A 23,768-nucleotide genomic window follows, 5' to 3' on the forward strand; every position below is an offset into this window, starting at 1 on the left:
GATATATATAACCCTATATCTAGCTCGTTTAGTTTTAGGACTTACAACCAACCGTTATGTGGACAAAACTATAATACGCTCGTAGCAACTTTGTTGCGAGAGTATAATAAAAATATTGGAAACAAATTTATAAGTTCATTAATTTTTACATATATTCAGTTTAAGTATTCACAGTTTATTCATCCAAAAACTACTGTAAACTGCGATCATTAAGCTAAAATTAAAAGATTAACTAATTAAAGGGGAAATAATTATCTATGGGAAATACACAAAAAGTTGATGTGCTTAAAATGAGGTGTGGTCGCCTCCCTGTTAAAAATTTTTAAAGAAAAATATGTCCTGATCCAAATGAATAAGTATTTCAAATCAGCGTCACTGCATCTACGAACACAAATTCTCGACAATATTTTTTTTATATTCGAAACTTATAATTATGTACTTTCACTTCAAATATTTTTTTTAATCTTCAAAACAATTACATTATGGATCAATTTTGTATCTTCACTTCAACCATTTGTTAAAAACGAATGCTCGTATTAGGTGAATCACTACTACAAATACTATAACGGTTGGTTCATTTTTCCAAAAATTTAAAGGGCCAAATGGAGTATTACCAACCCAGGTAATAAATTTTTTTTAATTTAAGATTCAAGAAATATTTGAATCGCATTATACATATTAATCTAAAATATGTATTACTAACTTTGCAGTAAATAACATTTAATACTACAACAACATTGAACAAACATGCGAAATAATTTAAAATAATCACAATAATATTGAAAAAATATTATTTAATATTTATTTAAGTGCTGTTCATCAGACTTTAACATTTTTGTGAAGATTAAATGCTAGCACAACACCGTATTTACCACATTTGTAGCAAAAAAAGCGTAGCACACAACCCAAGTATGTGTGGTGTGTAAAAAAATGAAAAATAATGTAAACAAACCAAAGATTTTCTACTGTATGTACTGAGCATTGCAGTAAAAAGAAACAAATGAAATAAATAATTTAGAAAAAAGAAATAGTTTTCAAAATTGAGGACCCGTGATGAATATTAATATATTATTATTAAAATATGTTAATTTAAAAATGTATAATTAAAATTTAATTGTTATTCCAATATATTTTTATTTGAAGTAATAAAAAGGTGAAATTTCTTGAAGTTTATTCCAAACAAAGAATTCTAATAAAATAATTGTGTATTGCAGCAAACATAAAATATTTAGCAGGTGTTCAAGGCAGTGCATTAAGGCATACATAAACGTCATATAAATGCATTGCATATTTTGATAAAGCATGGAGGTAATGCATAAATGTTTGCAAGGCATGTCCATCTGTTTTAAAAATGCTTTGCATGTTGCGTTTACGAAAGCAGCCATACAGAGGTAGTCAAAATTATTTACACATCGAACGTTTTTTACAAATATCACAGAAAAAGCTTATTGTTGTTGTTATCTCAGGGTAACAAAATGCTATGTTGTTGTAAACCTTGATCTATTCCTGAGAGAATAGCTAGAAATATGGCGGAAAAATAAGCAAATGAGCTGAAGACTTGCAGTAGTCAAAAGCATTTACACACATTTTTTTTGCTTCAAAAGTATTTACACACCGCTATTCAGCCTTTATTCTTGGATTTGGTTTAAGCAAGAGTAGTGATTAGTGCATTCATAACTAAACAACAAAGCCTTAAAATATAAAACTTGGTAAAAAAACAAAGTAATTATCTATTATAACTAGATCGGAGACTAATACTAAGTTTGGTGTTTCGACATCGGAGTTAGTTAAAATTTATAGAATTTCAAGGAATACTGTTTATAATGTTATTAGAAAGAAGCAGACGAAGAATTGCAAAGACCATTTAAAGAGAACTGCGCCGAAACCTGTGACAGCCCTAAGATAATGAAGAAGATTAATAAGAACTGTCATACAAACTTCCACAAAAAGTCATGTTCATGTTGTCGCAGCATCGAATCAGACCATTGCAATAATAGTCAATGATGCTTCACTGCTTAGGACACCAAAAGAAATTAACATAAACACCTGCGATGTGTACATATAAAGCGGTCAATAACCATAAAAAGCGAAATGTCTCTCAGTTGCCGTAAATAGCATCCTAAAGCCTGGTGAGGACAGATAAGGCTGAATTTTTTTTTTTTTTTGTTCCAGGCTTGTTTAGTAAGCGCTGCATTTACCACGTGAGAATAAGGAATATGCCAGGTGACAGGAGAATATTTTTGGTCAAGTTTTCCTTGCTTCTGTTTTGGAGTTTTGGTACTAATTTAAGGGTACTAAATCAATACGTATATGCAGTAATTCACATGGCCATGACGTTGTACTGGTCAATCGTCCTTTTCCAACTATTGACAGGATTTTACAACATGACAATCCGACCGATACCCAATTTTTGGCCGATGCCGATTCTTTCATGAAGAAATTTATTAAGTAAACTAGTATAATAACAAAGAAAAACAAAAACAAGTAAGGAAGGGCTAAGTTCGGGTGTAACCGAACATTTTATACTCTCGCAATTTATTGATGTAATTTTATAAAGACAACACAATTCGATCCATATATTCGGCATAAAGTTCAATAGAATAACGAAAGTCATCATAAATAGTATATAGGGACTGAGGTAATTCCTAAACCGATTTCACTCGTTTTCACCAAGATACAATGTATCGAAGACTATACGCTCACTTAATATAATATTACTTATAATTAGGTAAATGGGATCTGGGGGAAGTTATAACCCGATTTTTACCATTTCAGGTACAGAGAGAAACTGTTGAGAAAAAAATTCAGAGGGAATGAATTACATTAAAATATCTGAGGGATTTACCTAAGTATATTTTCGGGGAAAAATTACCCTTAGGCACTGAGTTCTTCATGTTCGATATCAGGGGCCTTGAAAAGTCATGGTCCGATTTGACAATTTTTCCAAAAGTGATGTCACAGCTCAAATACAGTATTTATGTAAAGTTTTATTCCGCTAGCTTCATTGGTTCCTTATGAATACATTATAAAGTGAACGAATCAGATGGAATTCAAAATTGAGTTATATGGGAAGTAGACGTAGTTGTGAACCGATTTCCCCCATATTCCACCCGTGTCATCAGGGTGTCAAGAAAGTGTTATATACCGAATTTCATTGAAATCGGTCGAATAGTTCTTGAGATATGGTTTTTGACCCATAAGTGGGCGACGCCACGCCCATTTTCCATTTTGTAAAAATTTGTATTTTGTGAAATTTTTATACTCTCGCAACATGTTGCACAGAGTATCATAGTTTTGTTCACATAACGGTTGTTTGTGTCACCAAGAAATAAAAGAGTTAGATATGGGGTTATATATGTATGTATACATAAATGATCAGGATGACGAGTGGATTTGAAATCCGGATGTCTGTCCGTCCGTGCAAGCGATACCTTGAGTAAAAATTAAGATATTTTAATGAAACTTGGAACACATGTTCCTTGGCACCCTGAGGAGGTTGCTTTCGAAAATGGGCAAAATCGGTCCACTGCCACGCCCACAAAATGGCGGAAACCGAAAACCTATACAGTGTCATAACTAAGCCATAAATAAAGTTAGGAAAATAAAATTTGGAACATAGGATCGCATTAGGGAGGGGCACATTTGGATGTAATTGTTTTTGAAAAGTGGGCGTGACCCCACCCCCAAATAGATGTTTTGTATATAACTCGCAAACTAATAAAGCTATATAATCCAAACTTTCTGCAGTCGTGTATTTTATACATTTCCTTATACAGTCCAAAAATGAAAGAAATCGGATAATAACCACGCCCACCTCCCATACAAAGGTTAGGTTGAAAATTACTAAAAGTGGGTTAACTCATTCGTCATAACACTAAATTCAGTAACACTAAATTTCACATAAGAAATGGCAGATGGAAGCTGCACTCAGATTTTTTTACAAAATGGAAAATGGGCGTGGCGTCGCCCACTTATGGGTCACAAACCATATCTAAGGAACTACTCTACCGATTTCAATGAAATTCGGTATATAACACTTTCTTGACACCCTGATGACACGGGTGGAATATGGGCGAAATCGGTTCACAACTACGTCTACTTCCCATATAACTCAATTTTGAATTCTTTTGATTCGTTCACTTTATAATACATATACATATACATTAGGAACAAATGAAGATAGCGGAATAAAACTTTACACAAATACTGTAATTGAGCTGTGACATTACTTGTGGAAAAATTGTCAAAATCGGACCATGACTGAAATATAGGTAAATCCCTCAGATATTTTAATGTAATTCATTACCTCTGAATTTTTTTCTTATAACAGTTTCTCTCTGTACCTGAAATGGTAAAAATCGGGTCATAACTTCCCCCAGATCCCATATATCTAATCATAAGTAATGTTAAATTAAGTGAGCGTATAGTCTTCGATACATTGTATCTTGGTGGTGAAAACGAGTGAAATCGGTTTAGGAATTACCTCAGTCCCCATATACTATTTATGATGATTTTCGTTATTCTATTGAACTTTATGCCGAATATATGGGTCGAATTGTGTTATCTCTATAAAATTACATCAATAAATTGCGAGAGTATAAAATGTTTGGTTACACCCGAACTTAGCCCTTCCTTACTTGTTATAAAATATACTGTTGCTCACAGCCAAAGTGATGCAACCGTACAAGAAATACTAAACCAAGTATTACTTGAAAACTAAATACATTTCCAAAAAATTTAAAAATTAACAGCGGCAGATATACACATAAAATTTATGCTTTAAAAAATCTGGTTTTATAGATATTTTATTTATCTACAACAAAAACAAACTACATCATGATGCAGTAACAAAAAAACAAAATACGTTGCAATTTTTTTAGTACTTTGTGGGATGCCTCTTACTATCTATAACTGTTTTCATACGTTTCAGCATAATCCATGCCATCCAAATTATTTTTATTTTGGAGCAATTTTATTCCGTTCTGTTTGCAGGGCGTTTTTTAAGTCGGCATTATTCCTAATTTGGTATTTGCGCATGTCTCGTTCCAAAACTGACTGCAGATTCTCAATTGCATTCAAATCTGAAGAATGCGCTGGTGTTTGTACTATGTCGACAGTTCCAAATAAGCCAACTCCGAATTTATGCTTCGTATCTTTATCTTTATAGCACCGAAAGTTATCAAAAGTATTTAATTTCGCAGCATTTTGCAGCAAATTTCGTTTCAAAATGTTCAAATACACACTCTTATACATAGTACAATCGATGAATTCCAAATTCCCGACACCAGAAGGCGAAATACATCCCCACACCATTACATGCTCTCCACTAATGTTTTACGGTTCTACGTAGATTTTGCGGTTGTAGCTCAGCAATTGCTTTTGTCCATAGTACTCCATACATATCTATTTCTATCCGATCAAAAAAGGTTGAAATTACTCCCATCTGCAAAACTTACGGTATTCCAGAAGCTTTCAGGCTTATATAACTGTTCGTTTGCAACCTTCAACCTTGCACTTCGAGTTTTATCATTGATGTATGGTTTATTTCGGGCTATGCGGCCATTTAAATCAGCTTCTCTGAGCATTCTTCTTATGGTTTTGGGATGACAGTTCTTCCCAAGGATTTTTTCCACTTCGTTGCATAAAGCACTTGTTGATGTCTTCAAAATCTCAACAAGTTGTTGAACAACACTGTGCATATTTGAAATAAATCGGATCATTCTAAATAATGTAATAGATGTAAAGCAAAAATAATTAAGTTCTTTATACTAGACTTAATATTTTAGGCTTTTAAGAAATCAAGTAAAAGAAAAATTAATGTAAGTGTAATTCAAAAGAAATAGAAAGAATCGGCAAAATATGGCCGATATTGGCCGATGCCGATCCCAAGGCCGATTAATCGGTCGGACTCTAATGACAATGCTCCATATCATGAAGGATCGTTACCTACAAAACTTTTAAATGAAGTAAATCAAGTTGGCTTGCCCAGAGCACCGACCTAAACATTATTGAAAATGTTTGGACTTTCGTTAAACATCAGATCAGAATTAATATAATGAAACGCCGAAATTACCGAAATTTTGTTTAAATTAAGAGTTAACTTAGCGTACAATTTGGAAGAATCAATTCGAACCAGATAACAGGCTGTTATTGATGCCAAAGGCGATATAACCAATTATGAATTCACCATCTTAGAATAGAAACTTAGACTGAACATTAAAATTTAAAAATTATCATTAATTAAGAACAGGATAATAAAATTTAAGATGTGTGTAAATACTTTTAACGCAAAAAAATGTGTGTAAATACTACTGGTAGTCATCAGTTCATTTACTTATTTATCTGTCATAGGTCCAGCTATTCCAACCAAACTGACATCGTTCGCTTTGGAATAGATTTATAACAACATATCATTTTGTTACCCTGCGTGTGTAAATACTTCTGACGCAAAAAAAAAATTGTGTAAATACTTTTGACTACTGTGAGTCTTCAGTTCATTTGCTTATTTCTCCGCCATATTTCTAACTATTCTTGCCAAACCGACTTCATTCGCTCAGGCATTGATCAAGGTTTACATCAACATACCATTTTGTTGCCTGCGACAACAACAACAACAAGCAAATGATTTTTCTGTGAAACTTGTAAAAAAAAACGTTCGATGTGTAAATAATTTTGACTACCTCTGTATAATTCGAATAAGCAAATACGGATTTGTCTATTTCATTTCATGCATAACAATACAGAGAAGACTCTTCAATATTGGACGCGGCGTCGAACGGAGCCAACAATGCCATACCTATTGTAGCAGGAATAATAGCCAACATCGTCGCTTTTGTTGCGTTTGTGGCATTTCTCAATGGCGTTGTTAACTGGTTATGTTTTCTAATTGGCTTGGAAGACATAGATTTTGAATGGATGTTTTCCAAACTATTTATTCCTCTGGTGTGGACGATGGGTGTACCTTACAAAGACTGTAATATTGTAGCAAAAATTGTAGCCACAAAGTCAATCATCAATGAGTTTGTGGCTTATGAGCGGCTGGGCGAATACATCAAAAGTGGGGAACTGGATGTAATAATCACAACTCACAAACAAAAACACTAAATAAGTACATCTGAGTAATATCATTTCATTTTATAGGCTCGCAGTATTAGCATAACAACATTTGCCATTTGTGGCTTCGCAAATCCTGGCGCTCTGGGCATACTCATTGGCACACTCAGCGCAATGGCACCGAACAGAAGATATGTGATAACATCGGTGGCCATGCGCGCATTTGTGGTTGGCAGCATAGTCTGTTTTGTGTCTGCCAGTTTTGCAGGTGAGTTTTAAGAATTACTTCAAACAATAAGAATTTGAATAAGAAAATTATTTTCGCAGGTCTTATGCTTCAGGAAGAGCAGGAAAGTCGCATGTACGCTAAATTCCTTAATGCACCTGAACGAAAAAATATAACAATTGGCTTTTTTCAATCCAAATAAAAATTTCAAGTTGTAAATTTAACACTAGTTTTAATAAGTATAATAAGTATAGTATAATACGTAAGTGTGTAGTTCATTCAACTGAATTGTGGTGGTCAGTGATTTCTTTAATATCATTATATATTTTGTTTAATTTTACAAAGTCAATCCACTTTAGTTGCTTTGAAAAAATTTTAATTTTCCGCAACAACAAATTGATATTTTGTATAGTGTCTTCGATTTCCTTTCCATCGTGTTCTATGTCTTTTCGTGAACGTTTACGATGTACAAAACAGGGCCTTATACTCAACGCACTTTTACCGTTATTATCACGATTGGCAATACGTATAAAATCAGCTGCAGGATTATGCGATGCTTCCGATGCTGTTTCAAATGTGATTACTTGAATTATATCAGGTATTTCTAATTGGGTGTAAATCGCTTCAGCAATTTTTCGCACAAGCAAATTAGCATTCTGTTTACGGCAGCTGTGGATAATTAACCAAAACGACAGCATCGGAAAGTACGTTCCACTGTGAATATAATCCTTAATACACGTAAGAATTTTCAACTGAGCTTCTGCATTTATATTGTTATTCGCCATAAGCAATAATCCAGCACTCATAAACCTTTTAAACTGTGGCTTCGTATTTATCAAGCAAGGTTTGCAAACTTTTGTCAATAGCTCCGCAATTTTTTGTTGTAAACAATCAGAGACTTCCGCTTTATATTTCACAAGCTCATACATTTGTGCAACCTAGAATATAAGATTTTTCATTACTGTTATGAAATTCACATTATATTAATCCTACCCCCTTACTACTATTCCACTACATTCCCCCAACACTATATGTGGGTGTGAATGATAATACAACGAAATTAATAACAAAGTAATTACAAAATTATAATAGTCCTTCAAACTCATCTCAGTGCGCTCAAAAATTTCTATCAATCTGCTTAGTTTACCGATAGCCATAGTTGCTTCTGATATACTGTTTCCGCCGTTGTAATTATTTTGCGAATTGATCGCCTGGTGAAGTTGAAGATCTGTATTTTGTTCCAAACGTGCTCCTGAGCATAAACTTATATAATTTCCTATAAGACGTTCAACGTTTAGACGACTATAATTTGAGGAAAATTGGGCCGAGCGATTGTTTGTTTCCATCCAGAACTGAAGTCCATCATTGAGCTCATCAACACGACTGTTTTTACAGCTATAATATTATCAGTTAACAATAAAAATAATAAATTAAAATTAAAAAACTATTCACCTTGATACTAATATCAGCAACTCTGTGCATGCAAAGGATAACGCTAAGTCTCCTTTTATAATATATTGTTGTATATTGCGTAACATAGCTCCGGAAGAATCCAACAGAGTCAAAGAGGCATATACATCTATTATTTCATCAAAACGCTCTGCATCCGTGAATACATCTAGCCCTATGGTATAATAATATTTTAAATAATTGTTTCTCATATATTATGAGGTTAGGGAGTCACCTTATTAGATTTAAGAAATCCAAGCAAATAAATCATCTTATTTGACAAAAATATAATTCCTCCGAAATATGTATTTAATTATTTTTTATGCGCAAATGTAAGTTTGCTACTGATTCTAAATCTAAAAACCTTCAACTATTCATAAGATTATATCGTAAATTACTTCAAGAGAACAAATAAAGTACTACTCGTTTTATTTAAAAATAACAAGTAACTAGTAAGGAAAGGCTAAGTTCGGGTGCAACCGAACATTTCATACTCTCGCAATTTATTGCTATATTTTTATTAAGAGAACAAACAACTTGACCCATATATTCGGTATAAAGTCCAATAGAAAAACGAAAATCATCATATATGGTATATAAGGGCTGAGGTAATTCCTGAACCGATTAAACTTATTTTCATTACAACATACATTATATCTAAGATTATATGCTCGTTTAATTTGGCTAAGATATTTCATATATTACCCGATTTATAAGCTATTAAGGCCATCGTATTTTTGAAAATCCTATAATTAGCTATATGAGAGCTAGGGGATGTAATGACCTGATTTTAACCATTTCTGGGAAGTCGTGGCTGTGAACCGATCAATTTTCCACACGTGTCATCAGGGTGTCAAGAAAATATTATATACCAAATTTCATTGAAATCTGCCGAGTAGTTTCTGAGATATGGTTTTTGACCCATAAGTGGTTTTTGTAAAAAATCTGAGTACAGCTTCTTTCTTCTGTAAAATGTAGTGTTTCTGATGTTGTTGTTGTTGTTGTTGTTGTTGTAGCGGCATAAAACATTCCCCAAATAATTTTGAGGAATGCAGTCCTTACAAGGACTGTCAACCTTGGCCGGATAAAAATCCGGGTCCGTCCCGGTTACGTAGAACCGACTGTCGTGGGAACAGCAGTTTTCTGATGTTTTCCGTTAGTGAGTTAGCGCACTTTCAGTAATTTTCAACCTAACCTTTGTATAGGAGGTGGGCGTGGTTATTATCCGAATTCTTTCATTTTTGGACTGTATTAAGAAGTGGTTAAAAGAAACGACTGCAGAAAGTTTGGTTTATATAGCTTTATTGGTTTGCGTGATATATACAAAAAACCTATTTAGTGATGGGGCCAAGCCCACTTCCTCAAAAAAATTACATCCAACGATCCTTTGTACCATATTTTTCTTTTATAACTTTATTTATGGCTTAGTTATGACACTTTATGTGTTTTCGGTTTTCGCCATTTCGACTCGTTTCGTTGCCCTGATCATTTCGATATATATAACCCTATATCTAACTCGTTTAATTTTATGACTTACAAACAACCGTTATGTGAACAAAACTATAATACTCTCTTAGCAACTTTTGTTGCGAGAGTATAAAAAAGGGCTAAGTTCAGGTGTAACCGAACATTTTATACCCTCAAAATTTATTTATTTAAATTTATTTATCGTATGAAGTCCATTACAAGTTGGAAACCCTAATATTAGGTATATGGGAGGTAGGTTAAGTTATGACCCAATTTAACTCATTTTTGGCACGGAGACATATTATTTGAAGACAAGTATTCCCTCTGAATTTCTTAAAAATATCTGAGAGACTTACTTAGATTTTCGGTAAAATATTTATTAGAAGCACTGAGGTCCTCATGTTCGATATATGGGGCTTATGTTTCGATTTCGGCGATTTTTAGAAAGGCGAAGACACACTATAAATGCAGTATTTGTGCAAAGTTCCGTTCCGTCTTCACTAGTACTTACTTTATATATTGTAAGTGGGCGGAGCCACGCCCATTTAAAATTTTGTATACCAATTTGAGTGCAGCCCTTCTATACCATCATTATAATGAAATTTAAGGCTTCTGGTGTTTTTCCTTACTGAATTAGAGCATTTTTAGTAGTTGTTAACATAACCTTTGTATGGGAGGTACGCGTGGTTACAATCCGATTTCCTCCATTTTTAGACTGTTTAAGGGAGTAACGGCTCTAGAAAGTTTGGTTGATATAGCTCTAGTAGTTTATGAGATACAGTGCACTCGCGAAAACTCGAACACACGATAACTCGAACGTTCGGAAACTTGAACATTTTTTCTTCCATTGGCTACTTTAAAACTCGAACAAAATATGATGACTCTAAAACTCGACAAAAAATTTCCATTATTTTATACGCAAAAACATATCATATACGATATACATACATATTCGTACTGCCGATGCGTGCACCGTTGTTTGATGCGTATTGTTTTATTAAAAGGCGCCTCAAAAGGCTTCTTATTGACAACGCATCGAAGATGAATTAAAGTCTGAAGATGGCAGCGATGTTTTTGCCCCCGAATGTCAGTCATTTGATTCAACCAATGGATTAAAACGCAATAAGAAAAACAAAGTTACATTATCTATGCTGGCAGCCATTTCCACCGAAAAAGCGATTTGGTCGAATCAATGAAAAAAAACAATAACTAGAGGGATGCTGTTACATTTTTGGATAGAGCTTGGAATAAGTTGGAGCATGCTACTTTGGTGAAGTGCTGGAAAAATATTTTAAACTTTGCCAACTTGGAAGACGATGACGAAGATGATGTTCCGCCTAATGTTTTGAAAAACCAAATGGAAGCAGAAGCTAAAAAATTGGAAAGAGAAGTTGAAAATATTCTCGAAGGCTTAAATCCTGAGGTATGGTGGTGACTCAAAATAAAAACACTCATGTTTAACAACAACAGATTTTTAGGTTATTTTTACAAAAGAAGAAATAAATAACTGGAATAAAGACCTGATTGAAGAGGAACCAATTGAAGAAAGCAATTCTGAAGATGAATTTGAGGCGGAAGGTGAAAATGATCCAGAACGCATAAGTTCATCCGAAGCGGTATCAATTTTTAGCTAAGCTATACAATGGGCAACTGCTAAAAGCGGAAGTCCAAGAAAATTTAATATGCTGCAATCATTGCGCGAAAGGCCGTATTGAATTCGGTCGAGAATAAGAAACGGAAAACAGAAATCACTATTTTTTTTTCTAACAATTCGAAAACAACCCACATCTTACATACACATGTCCCCCTTGTATTATTTAAGAAAACAAAAATAAAAATGCTCGAATAAACTAGTCATGAATCACTAAACATCAAACCACATGCTAATATTTTGAATTATGCAAGAAAAATATAACACTCGAAAACTGGGATAATTCGTTAACTCGAACAGGTGTGGTTTTCATTAGTTCGAGTTTTCGCAAGTGCACTGTATGTAGAAAAAACTTAGTAGGGGCGGGGCCACTCCCACTTCTACAAAAATATTACATCCAAATATTCCCCTTCATAGTGCGACCTATTGTATCCAATTTTACTTGCATAGCTTTATTTATGGCTTAGTTATGCCACTTTATGTATTTTCGGTTTTCGCCATTTTGTGGGCGTGGCAGTGGTCCGATTTCGCCCATTTTCAATACCAATCGTCTCATGGTGCCAAGGAATATGTGTACCAAGTTTCATTAAGATATCTCATTTTTACTCCAATTATCGCTTGCACAGACGGACAGACGAACGGACTGACAGACATCCGGAATTCAAATCTACTCGTCACCCTGGTCACTTTGGTATATATAACCCTATGTATAACTCGTTTAGTTTTAGGTGTTACAAACAACCGTTATGTGAACAAAACTATTATACTCTCTTAGCAACTTTGTTGCCAGAGTATAAAAATATACTTACTTTGAACACACCGTTTAAAAATTTCGATAAGCAGTTCGACACCGCACTCAAAGAATTCATCGTCATAATTGGTTATGCAACAACGAAGATAAACAAGAATTAACTCGTAACAATAATCTCTTCCTCCAATATGATTTGATATCAACTATAACAAAAGAAATCAAATAATTCATTACAATTATCATTATTTTAACTGTAAATAGAGGAAAAAATTACACAATATGCAACAGTATTTTATAATAACTATTTAATATATAGTATTGTTTTTATTTCATCCTACCTTTTGAAATTCATTATTTTTATATACCAAGGATAGTATATTAGTTAAAGCAGGCAAGACCTGTTTCTCGACACAAGTGAAAATATTGCTCTTTCGTGGAGTATTAGGTGCCCTAGAAAATTTAAATCAATAAACTATTGTCATACATGGGTGATTCTACGATAAGAGGTAACTTGTGCGGCAATCAGTTTAAAATATTGTTTTTGTCCTTTATGTTGCTATTTTTATATATATTATTTAAATAAATCACATCATATTAATGTAGTGTATTAAATAACATTACAATTTACTGCATAATTAAAACATGTTTTTTCTGAAATTCCTTACAAAGTATAAAAAAGTCTCTCCCCTAGCTTTTCTCAATGCTATTTTTTATTTAACTTTCGGACAATACATATATTTTTTATGAGATGCTAAACCTAAACTAAGTTCAATCGGAAGTAATCGGTTTTTTTATGTATCTACTCTTTCAAATTTTGTTTGTACGAACATAAATTCAAAGACGGTCGCAAAAAGTGTTCAAGAGCATATACCAACTTGAAGATAATAATACTAATCGCGAAATTCGTTTGAACGCTGAAGGTTTTTAGTTATTGCGGCCCGATCGTGCGGTGTACCAAATTCGCAAACTGATTTTGTCTCTCCATCTGGCAATTCATATAATGTATACTATTAATTTAATTTACTTGCCTTTATTGTCCCAAATTACTAAAACTGTGAAAATTAAAGTGAAATTTTTTATGAAAACGTCTCACACCTGTCATATTTCCCATGGCAAAATGACTGCTAGGGGAGAGAGTTAGAGACCAGGGCAGATAGTATTCATCATGACACTCGGACTGGAAGTCGTGAGCTGCTTGAGTCTAGATACTTTCTTGCGTGAACTTCTGAAGATGACCCCTTCCCCACCTCCAGCCATCACCAGCATCAACAAAACCAAAAATATTAGCCTCGCAATCCAACGCACAATCGCTTTACTAACAGGTGGTACTCTGGACTGTGTGGACATTGAATGTTAAAGTCATCTCTCGATGAAAAAAAACCTAACTCTACAAGTCGCTTATCATCCCGTTCTGCTTTATGGTGCAGAAGCATGGACGATTTCAACATCCGATGAGACGGCACTAAGAGTTTTCGAGCAAAAGGTTTTGTGGAAAATTTATGGTCCTTTGAACATTGGCAAAAGCGAATACCGCAGATGAAGAAACGATGAGCTATACGACGACACTGACATAGTTCAGCGAATAAAACGACAGAGATTACGCTGGCTAGGTCATGTTGTTCGAATGGACAAAAGCGCTTCAGCTTGAAAAGTTTTCGATGCTGTACCCGCTGGTTGAAGAAGAGGAACAGTAAGCTCTCCATTCCGTTGGAAAAACCTGGTAAAAATTTAACTGGTTTCTATTGGTTTTCCAATTGGCGCCAAACACCAACAAGAATTCTTCTCTCCTAGCGCACTTAAATAGATTCGCCTATAATAACATAAGTGGTGCATATGCCAAATATATATATGGGCTCTCCCCATGCCCATTCTTCTTTTGAAAGGGCAAAGGATATATTTCTTCTTTAAGAAGTTTACTGACTTTTGTTTTTGAAAGAACTTAAGATTTTATATTTAATATTTGTTTCGTTTATTTTGTATAGAGAGTGAATTTATTGATTTGTTATTTTAATTGTATGGTTTATTCATCTAGGAAAGAGAATACCTTTTATTTGTAATACTATTGTAAATTTATTTTTTGCTTTTGGTAAAATAGTTATCTACCATAAACTCTACGTCTCTCCCCTGGGCGATGTATTTACCCTAGTCGTCGAAAAAGTAATAAAATATGTATAAAGTGGATTGACCTTAAGTGAAAAGGTAAATAAAAGGGACAAAAATCATAATATAGAGGTTTCATGAAAAAAGTACAAAGTTTCTTTTTCCCCTTTTTCTCTACGCAATTGAAACCTCTTATCGTAGAATCAACCATATAATAATATATTCTAATGTTTTTTTTTTGTAAAACAGTAGTTTCTCATTATTGACCGACCAAAATATAATAGTCATGTTATTATTAAATTTGTAATAGAGTGCACTCGCGAAAACTCGAACACACGATAACTTGAACTTTCGGGAACCTTAAAAATTTTTTCTTCTCCATTGGCTACTTTAAGCCTCGAACAAGATATGATGGCTCTAAAACTCGAACAAAAAATTTCCAATATTTTATACGCGAAAACATATCATATACGATATACATACATATTCGTACTGCTGTATATTAACATGTCCACCTCAAATCCAGCTAGAAGTTGTGTAACGGCCGATGCGTATTGTTTTATTAAAAAGCGCCTCAAAAGTCTTATCCTTGACAACGCACCTTCGCATCCAAACGAAGATGAATCGATGTTTTTGCCCCTGAATGTCACTCCTTTGATTCAACCAATGAATCAAAACGCAATAAGAATAACAAAGTTACCTTATCGAAACTCTCCGTTGGCAGCCATATTCACCGATGAATGTGATTTGTTCGAATCAATGAAAAAATTAACTTGAGGGATGCTGTTACATTTTTAGATAGAGCTTGGAATAAGTGGGGGCAAGATACTTTGGTGAAGTGCTGGAAAAATATTTTAAACTTTGCCAACCTGGAAGTCCATGACCAAGATGATGTTCCGGTTACTTTTTTGAAAAACCAAATGGAAGCAGAAGCTGAAAAATTGGAAAAAGCTGCAAATATTCTCGAAGGTTTAAATCCTGAGGAATGGTGGTGATTCAAAATAATAACAATCATGTTTAACAACAACACATTTTTATTAGGTTACTTTTATAAAAGAATAAATAAATAACTGGAATAAGAACCTGACTGAAGAGGAACCATTTGAAGAAAGCAATTCTGAAGATGAATTTGAGGCGGAAGGTGAAAATGAACCAGAACGCATAAGTTCATCCGAAGCGGTATCAATTTTTAGCTAAGATATACAATGGGCAACTGCTAAAAGAGGAAGTCCAAGAAAATTTAATGTGCTGCAATCACTGCGCGAAAAGACCGTATTGAATTCGGTCGAGAATAAGAAACGGCAAACAGAAATCACTAATTTTTTTCTAACAATTCGAAAACAACCTACCTCTTACATATACATGTCCCCCCTTGTATTATTTAAGAAAACAAAAATAAAAATGTTCGAATAAACTAGTCATGAATCACTAAACATCACACCACATGCTAATATTTTGAATTATGCAAGAAAAATATAACACTCGAAAACTAGGATAATTCGTTAACTCGAACAGGTGTGGTTTTCATTAGTTCGAGTTTTCGCGAGTGCACTGTAGTAATATGTGAGCTAGATAAAAAAAACTCGTTGATCTTTAAACACATAACAAATTCAAATATATATATATATCCCTATATATATATAGTATATAAATACTTACAAGGAAATGACTAAAACATCAAGAAACATTTTAGTTTCCGGAAATTCCGAGTGTTTAAAAATTGTTGTGATCCTATATAATATTTCTAAATAAAATGCAATAATTCGGAAATGCTGATCCACATATTTTTCATCCTCTCTGCGTTCCTGCAAATATATTACAGTACAATTTTAAAGGGGGAAATACGTGTAGAGGCTTTAAAAACTTCAACAATGCAGCTCCTTGGACAGTAAAGAAGCACGAAAAGAAAATTTACAAGCTCAAACTGAAACTTATGAAGCTGAAGAAGGTTTACAATAATGTGCTGGAATAGCTGATTAATCGGTAACTTGTTTTAATTCGTTTAATGCGACTTTAAATTATTTAATTATATTTTTTTATCACTTATTTTTTTAACGCGTTTTTCTCGAGACTAGTTTTTTCGAACAAGTGTGCACACTAACTTAAAAAGTTTTTAACCAATCATTTTGAAATTTAGTATATGATTTCTTTACATAATTGTGCTGAATATGAACCTCAATCAGAAGCTATATTTTTATTTTAACTAATTTTAACTACGCCAGCGGCTGTACACTAGAAGGTACAATCTTCTACAAGAGTGTACAGCTGCTGGCGTACGCCGATGATATCAAGAGTACCTTCCTGAAATACGTCGACGACTTAAAAGACTATACCGATAGGACTTCGGATGCGACTAAGTATAGACAAGCACTGAACGCCATTCACAGAGGAGCTATTAACACCTTCATTGACTCCCTCCCCGGGAATGGCGTACTTGGAGAAATAACACCCACCCTTGCAGACACAGAGCTCAAGTTGCCTCGCGAAACTAGAGTGACCCTTGCGCAACTTCGTTCGGGATATTGTAGCAAACTAAACTATTACCTATCCGGACTAGACCCTAACATGCTCAACATATGTCCTTCATGCAAAGAGTCCTTGCATGACACTAACCACCTCTTTGCATGTCCCCTTAACCCTACTCATCTAACACCAATTTCCCTTTGGTCCGACCCCATCGAAACAGCTCGTTTCCGGTAGATGTCTTCGATGAAAATTAGGCTAGGTTTGTCGCTTCAGGCAGGCCTGGGTAACCGCTACAACAACAACAACAACTACTTTTTAAGTTTTATTCTAGTAAATATAATTTTATACTCTTCAATATATGGGCATTTCCGTCATGTCGAACGTGACAATCGCACACATTTCAACTGAAAAAATTTTAACTATAATGTTTTTTAAATTTGACAGTAGGATTTTTTAATAGCTCTTATTAGCCCTACATTTAGTGTTAAGGTTGATTTTTCAACGATTTTCATTTTCAAGATAATTGCAAACAAACCAAAGCATTCAAACGCCGATTTTTGCGTATTGTGAGGCAATATTCAAATGTTTTTGATTGTAGAAATTGTTATATTACGGAATTATTTAGCAAGTCCAATAAAATCGTGTAAAAAAAGCAGTAAATGCATTTATTTTTAAATAACATCGAACAAGAAACACAACAAAATTTTACTATAGTATTTAAAGAAAATAGTATTATGAATGTGAAGCAGCTTTTACTTCTTGACCATCGCAACAAAAGAAATACATCTGGAATATACCTGGAATGCATTTCATCATTTTTTATCTAAATTTTATAATAAGGAATGATGTTCAATCTGATGACATAAAATTCATATTAACTCCAGTTGTACAATTTTGTGCACATTGATAAAACGAAAATGTATCGGGTATAAACACATTTTTGGATCGTTATCATCCAGACATTCCTTTTCCTTTTGATAACTGATCCCTTGCATCCGACTCCTTGCAAAAAAAATTGTATTCTATTGCAGAGCATTTTAATTATTTTATAAAATCAACCAGGCTTGATAATATAAAATTGTTTTTAAACTGAGAGCAGTTATCATAAAAAAATTAATATTTTAGAAAAGCAACTAAAGGATTTCTTATTTTTAGTTAAAAAATTTATCAAGAAAATAATATGTAATGCGTTTGCTTATCACTTACAACAGGAAACAATTTTCTCCTGACGACGTTGTTTAAATGAGCACTATCTTTTTGATTTGTAAGCCCATAATTTTCGCCAAAATCTATTTGAATAACTAGTTCAGTGGAATTTAAAGTGCGGTTTTTGCTCAAATGTAAATAAATAATGTAAAAGTATCTATTTACATACTTAAGTCAATTTTGTAAGACAAAAAATAACTTTCAATTTTTATATTCCACACCACGTGACCAATTTTAAGTAGTTACCAGAATCACAACCCTTTTGATTTTTGAACAAGGTTTTTTATTTTAATTGTATAAAAATTAACTGTTTATACCCAAAATTTTGTGAACTTTCTGTTTAAATTTCCGTTGGAGTGATAACAAGTGTTACTTTTTGATGTCGCACGGGTCATTAATATATAGGATAATAAGAGAGCAAAAACTTATATATAGCATTATGCAAATAAGCATTCGTATACTTATTATGCATTTTATATAGCTCTTTGTTCCCCTATAAAGGTTTTACAAAGAGCACAAATTAATGAGTAATATGTTTCTTTGATAATTTTCTCTAAAAAACACATATGTAAAATTAATTTAATATAAATAAATTTAAATATTTCCCAATGAAAATATGCAAAAACTTTGTAATTCTAATTATGTATAATATTTTGTCTGTGGTGGTCCTTATGGCGGAAATGCCCATATGTATAAAATAACCTAAACGTTTGAATAAATAATATTAATTTTATATAATTATATATACCTTAAAATAATTTATATACCTTAACCTTATATACCTTAATTTTATATACCTTAAAATAATTGATTAAAATCTGGAATTTGTTCACTGTATCCCCGTTACGAGAAGTCATCGAAGAAGAAAACACCAATCTTGAAGAATATGCCTTCAAACTGGCATTAGAGGTGATGAAGATAGACGAACAGAAAGACACACAATATTCATCAAAGAAAATAGATATGAACAAGAACAAAAAATTAAAAAAATTTAAATCAAACTGTTTTTTTATTAAAGAAACAATGTTTTTTATGGGCATTTATGTTTTAAACGAACGCGGACGATATTATCAAGGTAAAATCGAAAGGCGGCATTTGAGAGACCATTCTAATCCCCTGTCTGCACCGGATTCAACGTAAGTTTTGCTAAAACATTTCTACCTGTCGACTTGAGGTGGTATCTTTTTGCTTCAGGTTTATTTCCAGCTATCGGTTAAGTAAGCATGAATTTTTAGAAATACTTAACGAAATTATACCTTTAATAAGAGAAACGTTCCCACCTAATTTTATAAAATTGGCGGCAAGTCTTAGGTTTTTCGCTGAAGGTTCATATCAAAATTCAGTTGGAAAGGCTACCGATATTGCCCTGGGTAGAAGCAAAGTATCCAAAATTTTATCCGAAATGATTAATGTTTTAGAAAATATTTTGTGTCCCAAGTAGATTAAGTTTGAAATGTCAGAAGTGAATTCTAGAAAAGCAAAACTTCATTTTTGCAAAACTTTGGAATACCAGGAGTGATAGGATGCATTGATGGTACTCATGTAGCTACGGTAAAACCATTATTAAACGAACATCTTTTTTTAACAAAAAAGGTTTTTTCAGCATAAATGCGATGCTTGCACGAGTGAATTCTTATAGTGTTTGAAAACTTCTAATTTTTCTACCATTGATTTAGAGATTTGTGATTCTGATATGACAATACGAGTAGTAGATGCAACTCGACCTGGCGCAAGCCATGATGCTTTTGTATTCATTATGAGTAGTGTAAAACAATATTATCTCTTGCAATATGAAGCTGGTAATCGAGGGTCTTGGCTACTGGGAGATTCTGGCTTTGGTATAGAACCATTATTATTTACTCGATATAGAAACCCCACCCCAAGATCACCAGAACACAGATTCAACCAGAAATACGCAAAGGCACGTAACATTATAGAGCGAGTTATAGGAGTTTTAAAAAGTCGTTTTCCTTGTTTAAAAAGTACCTTACCGTATATGTAACCTTAAAATAATTGATTAAAATCTGCTCGAAAATGGCCATCTACACGTATTTCCACCCTTAAGTAAATTATTATTTATAACATATGTATATCCCCAAAAAGTCAAGAAATCTGTTCACTGTATGTACTTTTTGTTCACAAATCAGAAAATTATTTTGTTGTAATTTTATGATGATCCTAATTTGGGAATATTTATACTTTTTATTGCTGTTTCTGTTCATTCTGGGAAACTATTTCGTATATATTTTTTCATGGCGATCACAATATCGGTCTGAGCTGATGTTGGTTTGATTTACATATAGACCTACGATATATGTATGTATATATTTTACAATAAGATTCTATCTTAAACCACTTCGAAAAAAAACAGCAATTATATTTTCGTTGGATGCGTCGAGTTTGCAAATTCGAAATGAATGCCGATTTTTTAATTATAATCGACTATTTAAAAAGTTATTATTTAATACTACTTACCTTTTTATAAATCATGACTAAACTAGTTTCAACTTCACGTAATAAAATACGGATAGGCAATTTGGGCCAACTAAAATTTTCTTCAAGGTGCTTATTATACATCCTTAGGTGGGTACCGTTTTTCAAAATAAATTTAGCAACAAATTTCCAGGCTTCTATCTTTGTTTTTATTTCGATAAATGTATCAATCGCAATACTTGAGCACAATCCATTAATATCTGCAAAAGAAAATATGAAATTATGGATTGCATTTAAACCTTTTACTACATACAATGGGAAAGAGCACGATATTCCGTATCACTTAGGTAGATATGTCCATGATTTTCTAAGCAATCCCATATCAACTTATGTGATAAATTATGCAGAGAATTTATCCATCCTGTTTGAGATATTAAATCAGATTTGTTTTCACTAAAATGGTTTTAAAATTTTTAATCAATGACCAATTTTAGAATGTTAATATACTTACTTTACTGCAAGAAATCGACAAGATTTTTCAACGGACTCCAAAATGTAGTCCAAAAATAAGCATATTCCGGTCAAATTGAATTTGCCATCACATATATGAATGGATTTGAGAAATTCCGCAGATTCTTTTAGCCAGCAACTAAGTTGTTTATAAGTTTTATTATCAGCAGCACTAGTGTCATCAAGCGTCTTTGTAAAAAACAGTATTCCAAATATAATTATTCAAATGTACGGTATTCTCGTAAATATGATTTGAAACAGACCATTTTTTCGAAATAATTTTGGCAGCAAATGGTCAAAAATCCCCAATCAGATCGGCAAAAATCTTCATATCTATAAACTGTTTTCAACTTTTTCACCCACAGATTTAACGCATCTCCAGCAGTAATCTCACTCTGTTCAATTGCTTTGGCGAAAATCCCAAATGCATATTCTTTAGAAATATTATTAGAAATAAATTCTGTATCCAAAGATACAAGATATGTATAAGTTATGTTTGTATCCTTAAAGTTGTCCATCATCATAAAAATAAATTTAAACTTTGTTTGCAATTGCGGGCAAATTAGAGCTCACACTAGATATACCCAGAACATAAACACATATTGTGACGAAAATGTTTGCCATAACAAACCTGAATCGAACAATCGAAATCGATAACTTACTGGATTCATCGCCCAGCAAGACAGGTAGACCGTTTTCACACGGGCAATTTTTGTCGCGGCAATTCTTAGTTTTATGGGAGAGGGGGCGACCAAGGGAAGTGAGAGAGAGAGAATTTCTCTCCCGTGTGAAAACGGTCGTACCGGCAAATTCTTCGGTGAAATGCCAGGGAGCGGTACTAGCAGTTTCAGTTCTTCGCTGCTACCATAACACTAATAAAAGTGACACTAATTAGGTTGCGTACCTTTAACGCGCCGTATGAGATTTGAAATATCTGTATTGAAAATTAATTAGAATTTAAGGCAAGACAATACTATTATGTTCAACAATTATTTACGTATTCCATGGTTTCGCCCTTGATGTTGACTATTGATGAAGTTTCTATTGCCTGCTTCGAATTGACATTGAGATGAATTATTACTGTATCACCCTCTTCAATTCCATCCTTTGGCTTTAGAAAACCTATATTTTACGTTTTACTTATTTAAAAATGCGTGGTTCAATAATTTAAACTTTAATTAGTCTGCAGATCACAGATTTAAATAAAACACGCAAAATAATACTTCACAAGCAGCCATAATATAGCTCAAAACAACACTTGTTCAAACACACGAGAACTTTGGTTGTTGAAGAGTTGAGGTAAATGTTCATGCACATTTTACCCTTTGTCGCACATGTGTGTATGTAGTGGTATTAATAAAATTTCTTTGAATGTGTTGGAGTTTCAGTACCCATGACTTGCTGGGTGATTTCGATAACACAATATCTAGCATTCTCATTTTTATTTTAACTTTTTCATGATTTAACTGCTCCATTCTGCTATGATGCCTTCTCTCTTCTTCTAAACTCTGCGCTTTTAGACGATTTTTGTTTCACATTTGAGCGAGTCTTGACGCTATTGGTGTTACTATAGCTTCCCTGTTTGTCTGTGGACTTTCTTCCTCCACTTCACTAGCATTGAAGCTTGTTTCAGGCCCAAAACTTCTAGCATCTTGAATGTCATCAACGGCCGCGAGAATTCCACAAATCCTGGCAATACATTCCTCGCTATTTGAGAGGATATGCTTATTGAAGGGTCCACCGCCTGTTGCTCTTGATTCCAAATTGTTATGCGCAAGCTTTTTCCGAATGCACCCATTCCAGTCAGACCATATCTTAACAACTAAAGAAAAAATACAGCTTAAAATTCATTCATTTTAAGATTCTATCTAATACCACTTACTTTTTTCCATCCGTTAACGTCGTTCAATGTGGTTAGCTCCTTCCACTTTTCCTCAACATCCACTCTATACCTTTTGAAAAATTGCGTGCTAAATCTTTATGCGTTTCCATAAATTGAACTAAAATTAGCTCTTGTTTTGAATTTTTTGTTTTTCCCTTAAAGATTAAAGAAAAACGTTTACATATATAGTTATTTGGTTTATTTTATTTGATTTTATTAAATACTTACATTGTAAAAAATGTTTCTTAAATGGACCGTTGATTTGCCGAATACGAAATCGGAAAATTGTATCGGAATCGTTACAGAACAGGGCGACAAAACGATTTGCCGATGTTCGAAAAAAACGAAAACGCAACGATTTACAGAATATGTCAAACAATTTGAAAACGGAAAATGTGAAAATATTGCCCGAAATCGATTTGCAGAACATGCTGGTATCCATTTCCCTCTCAGTTGGGAAAGCAAGTCAGTTGGAAGAGCAAGCAGTTGACCGCACAGATTTCGATAGAAAATATTAAAATTAAGGTTGAAGTGAATAAGTTGAAAAATCATATCTGGGAGCTACAACTGAATA

At 33.3% G+C, this 23,768-nt stretch overlaps 2 protein-coding genes and 1 long non-coding RNA gene across 8 annotated transcripts in view; 1 reads left to right on the forward strand and 2 right to left on the reverse strand.

Moving 5' to 3' along the window:
- LOC105219148 (solute carrier family 28 member 3) overlaps positions 1–7,503 on the forward strand; it is a 30,132-nt gene extending 22,629 nt beyond the window's left edge. For all 3 annotated transcript variants that reach the window (XM_029044815.2, XM_011195116.3, XM_054235169.1), the window contains exons 7-9: positions 6,744–7,071; positions 7,141–7,321; positions 7,381–7,503. In XM_029044815.2, the coding sequence (XP_028900648.2) occupies positions 6,744–7,071; positions 7,141–7,321; positions 7,381–7,481 (610 nt within the window). In that variant the 3' untranslated portion in view covers positions 7,482–7,503. The remainder of the gene's footprint in view (positions 1–6,743; positions 7,072–7,140; positions 7,322–7,380) is intronic.
- On the reverse strand, positions 7,492–23,557 carry LOC105219149 (uncharacterized). Of its 4 annotated transcripts, none has more exons than XM_011195118.3 (13): positions 23,423–23,557; positions 23,195–23,349; positions 22,310–23,134; positions 21,576–22,246; positions 21,314–21,501; positions 21,116–21,255; positions 20,845–21,062; positions 16,357–16,502; positions 12,936–13,047; positions 12,656–12,800; positions 8,732–8,903; positions 8,359–8,674; positions 7,492–8,217 (listed from the first exon to the last, which is right to left on the reverse strand). In XM_011195118.3, the coding sequence occupies exons 4-13, from the start codon at positions 21,834–21,836 to the stop codon at positions 7,555–7,557; spliced, it is 2,361 nt and encodes a 786-aa protein (XP_011193420.2). In that variant the 5' UTR covers positions 21,837–22,246; positions 22,310–23,134; positions 23,195–23,349; positions 23,423–23,557; the 3' UTR covers positions 7,492–7,554. The 4 variants fall into 4 exon arrangements, with proteins under 4 accessions (XP_011193420.2, XP_011193419.2, XP_011193421.2 ...); XM_011195117.3 differs by having other exon boundaries at positions 8,281–8,674; XM_054235168.1 differs by having other exon boundaries at positions 8,053–8,217; positions 8,427–8,674.
- LOC128922867 (uncharacterized) lies at positions 9,197–12,645 on the reverse strand. Its single transcript, XR_008472062.1, has 2 exons — positions 11,144–12,645; positions 9,197–11,078 (listed from the first exon to the last, which is right to left on the reverse strand). It is a non-coding gene; the product is annotated as an uncharacterized LOC128922867 (long non-coding RNA).
- Positions 23,558–23,768: the final 211 nt, after the last annotated feature.

The sequence above is a fragment of the Zeugodacus cucurbitae genome, chromosome 6 (assembly GCF_028554725.1).
Source record: "Zeugodacus cucurbitae isolate PBARC_wt_2022May chromosome 6, idZeuCucr1.2, whole genome shotgun sequence".
Taxonomy (NCBI): domain Eukaryota; kingdom Metazoa; phylum Arthropoda; class Insecta; order Diptera; family Tephritidae; genus Zeugodacus; species Zeugodacus cucurbitae.

Coding starts and splice junctions, on each gene's coding strand:
- LOC105219149 (XM_011195117.3), bottom strand. CDS start 21,836: ATGATGATGGACAACTTTAAGGATACAAACATAACTTATACATATCTT. Junction 21,063..21,115: donor ATATCGTGCTCTTTCCCATT/GTATGTAGTAAA, acceptor TTTCTTTTGCAG/ATATTAATGGATTGTGCTCA. Junction 8,904..12,655: donor TTTTAAACGGTGTGTTCAAA/GTAAGTATATTT, acceptor ATTATACCATAG/GGCTAGATGTATTCACGGAT.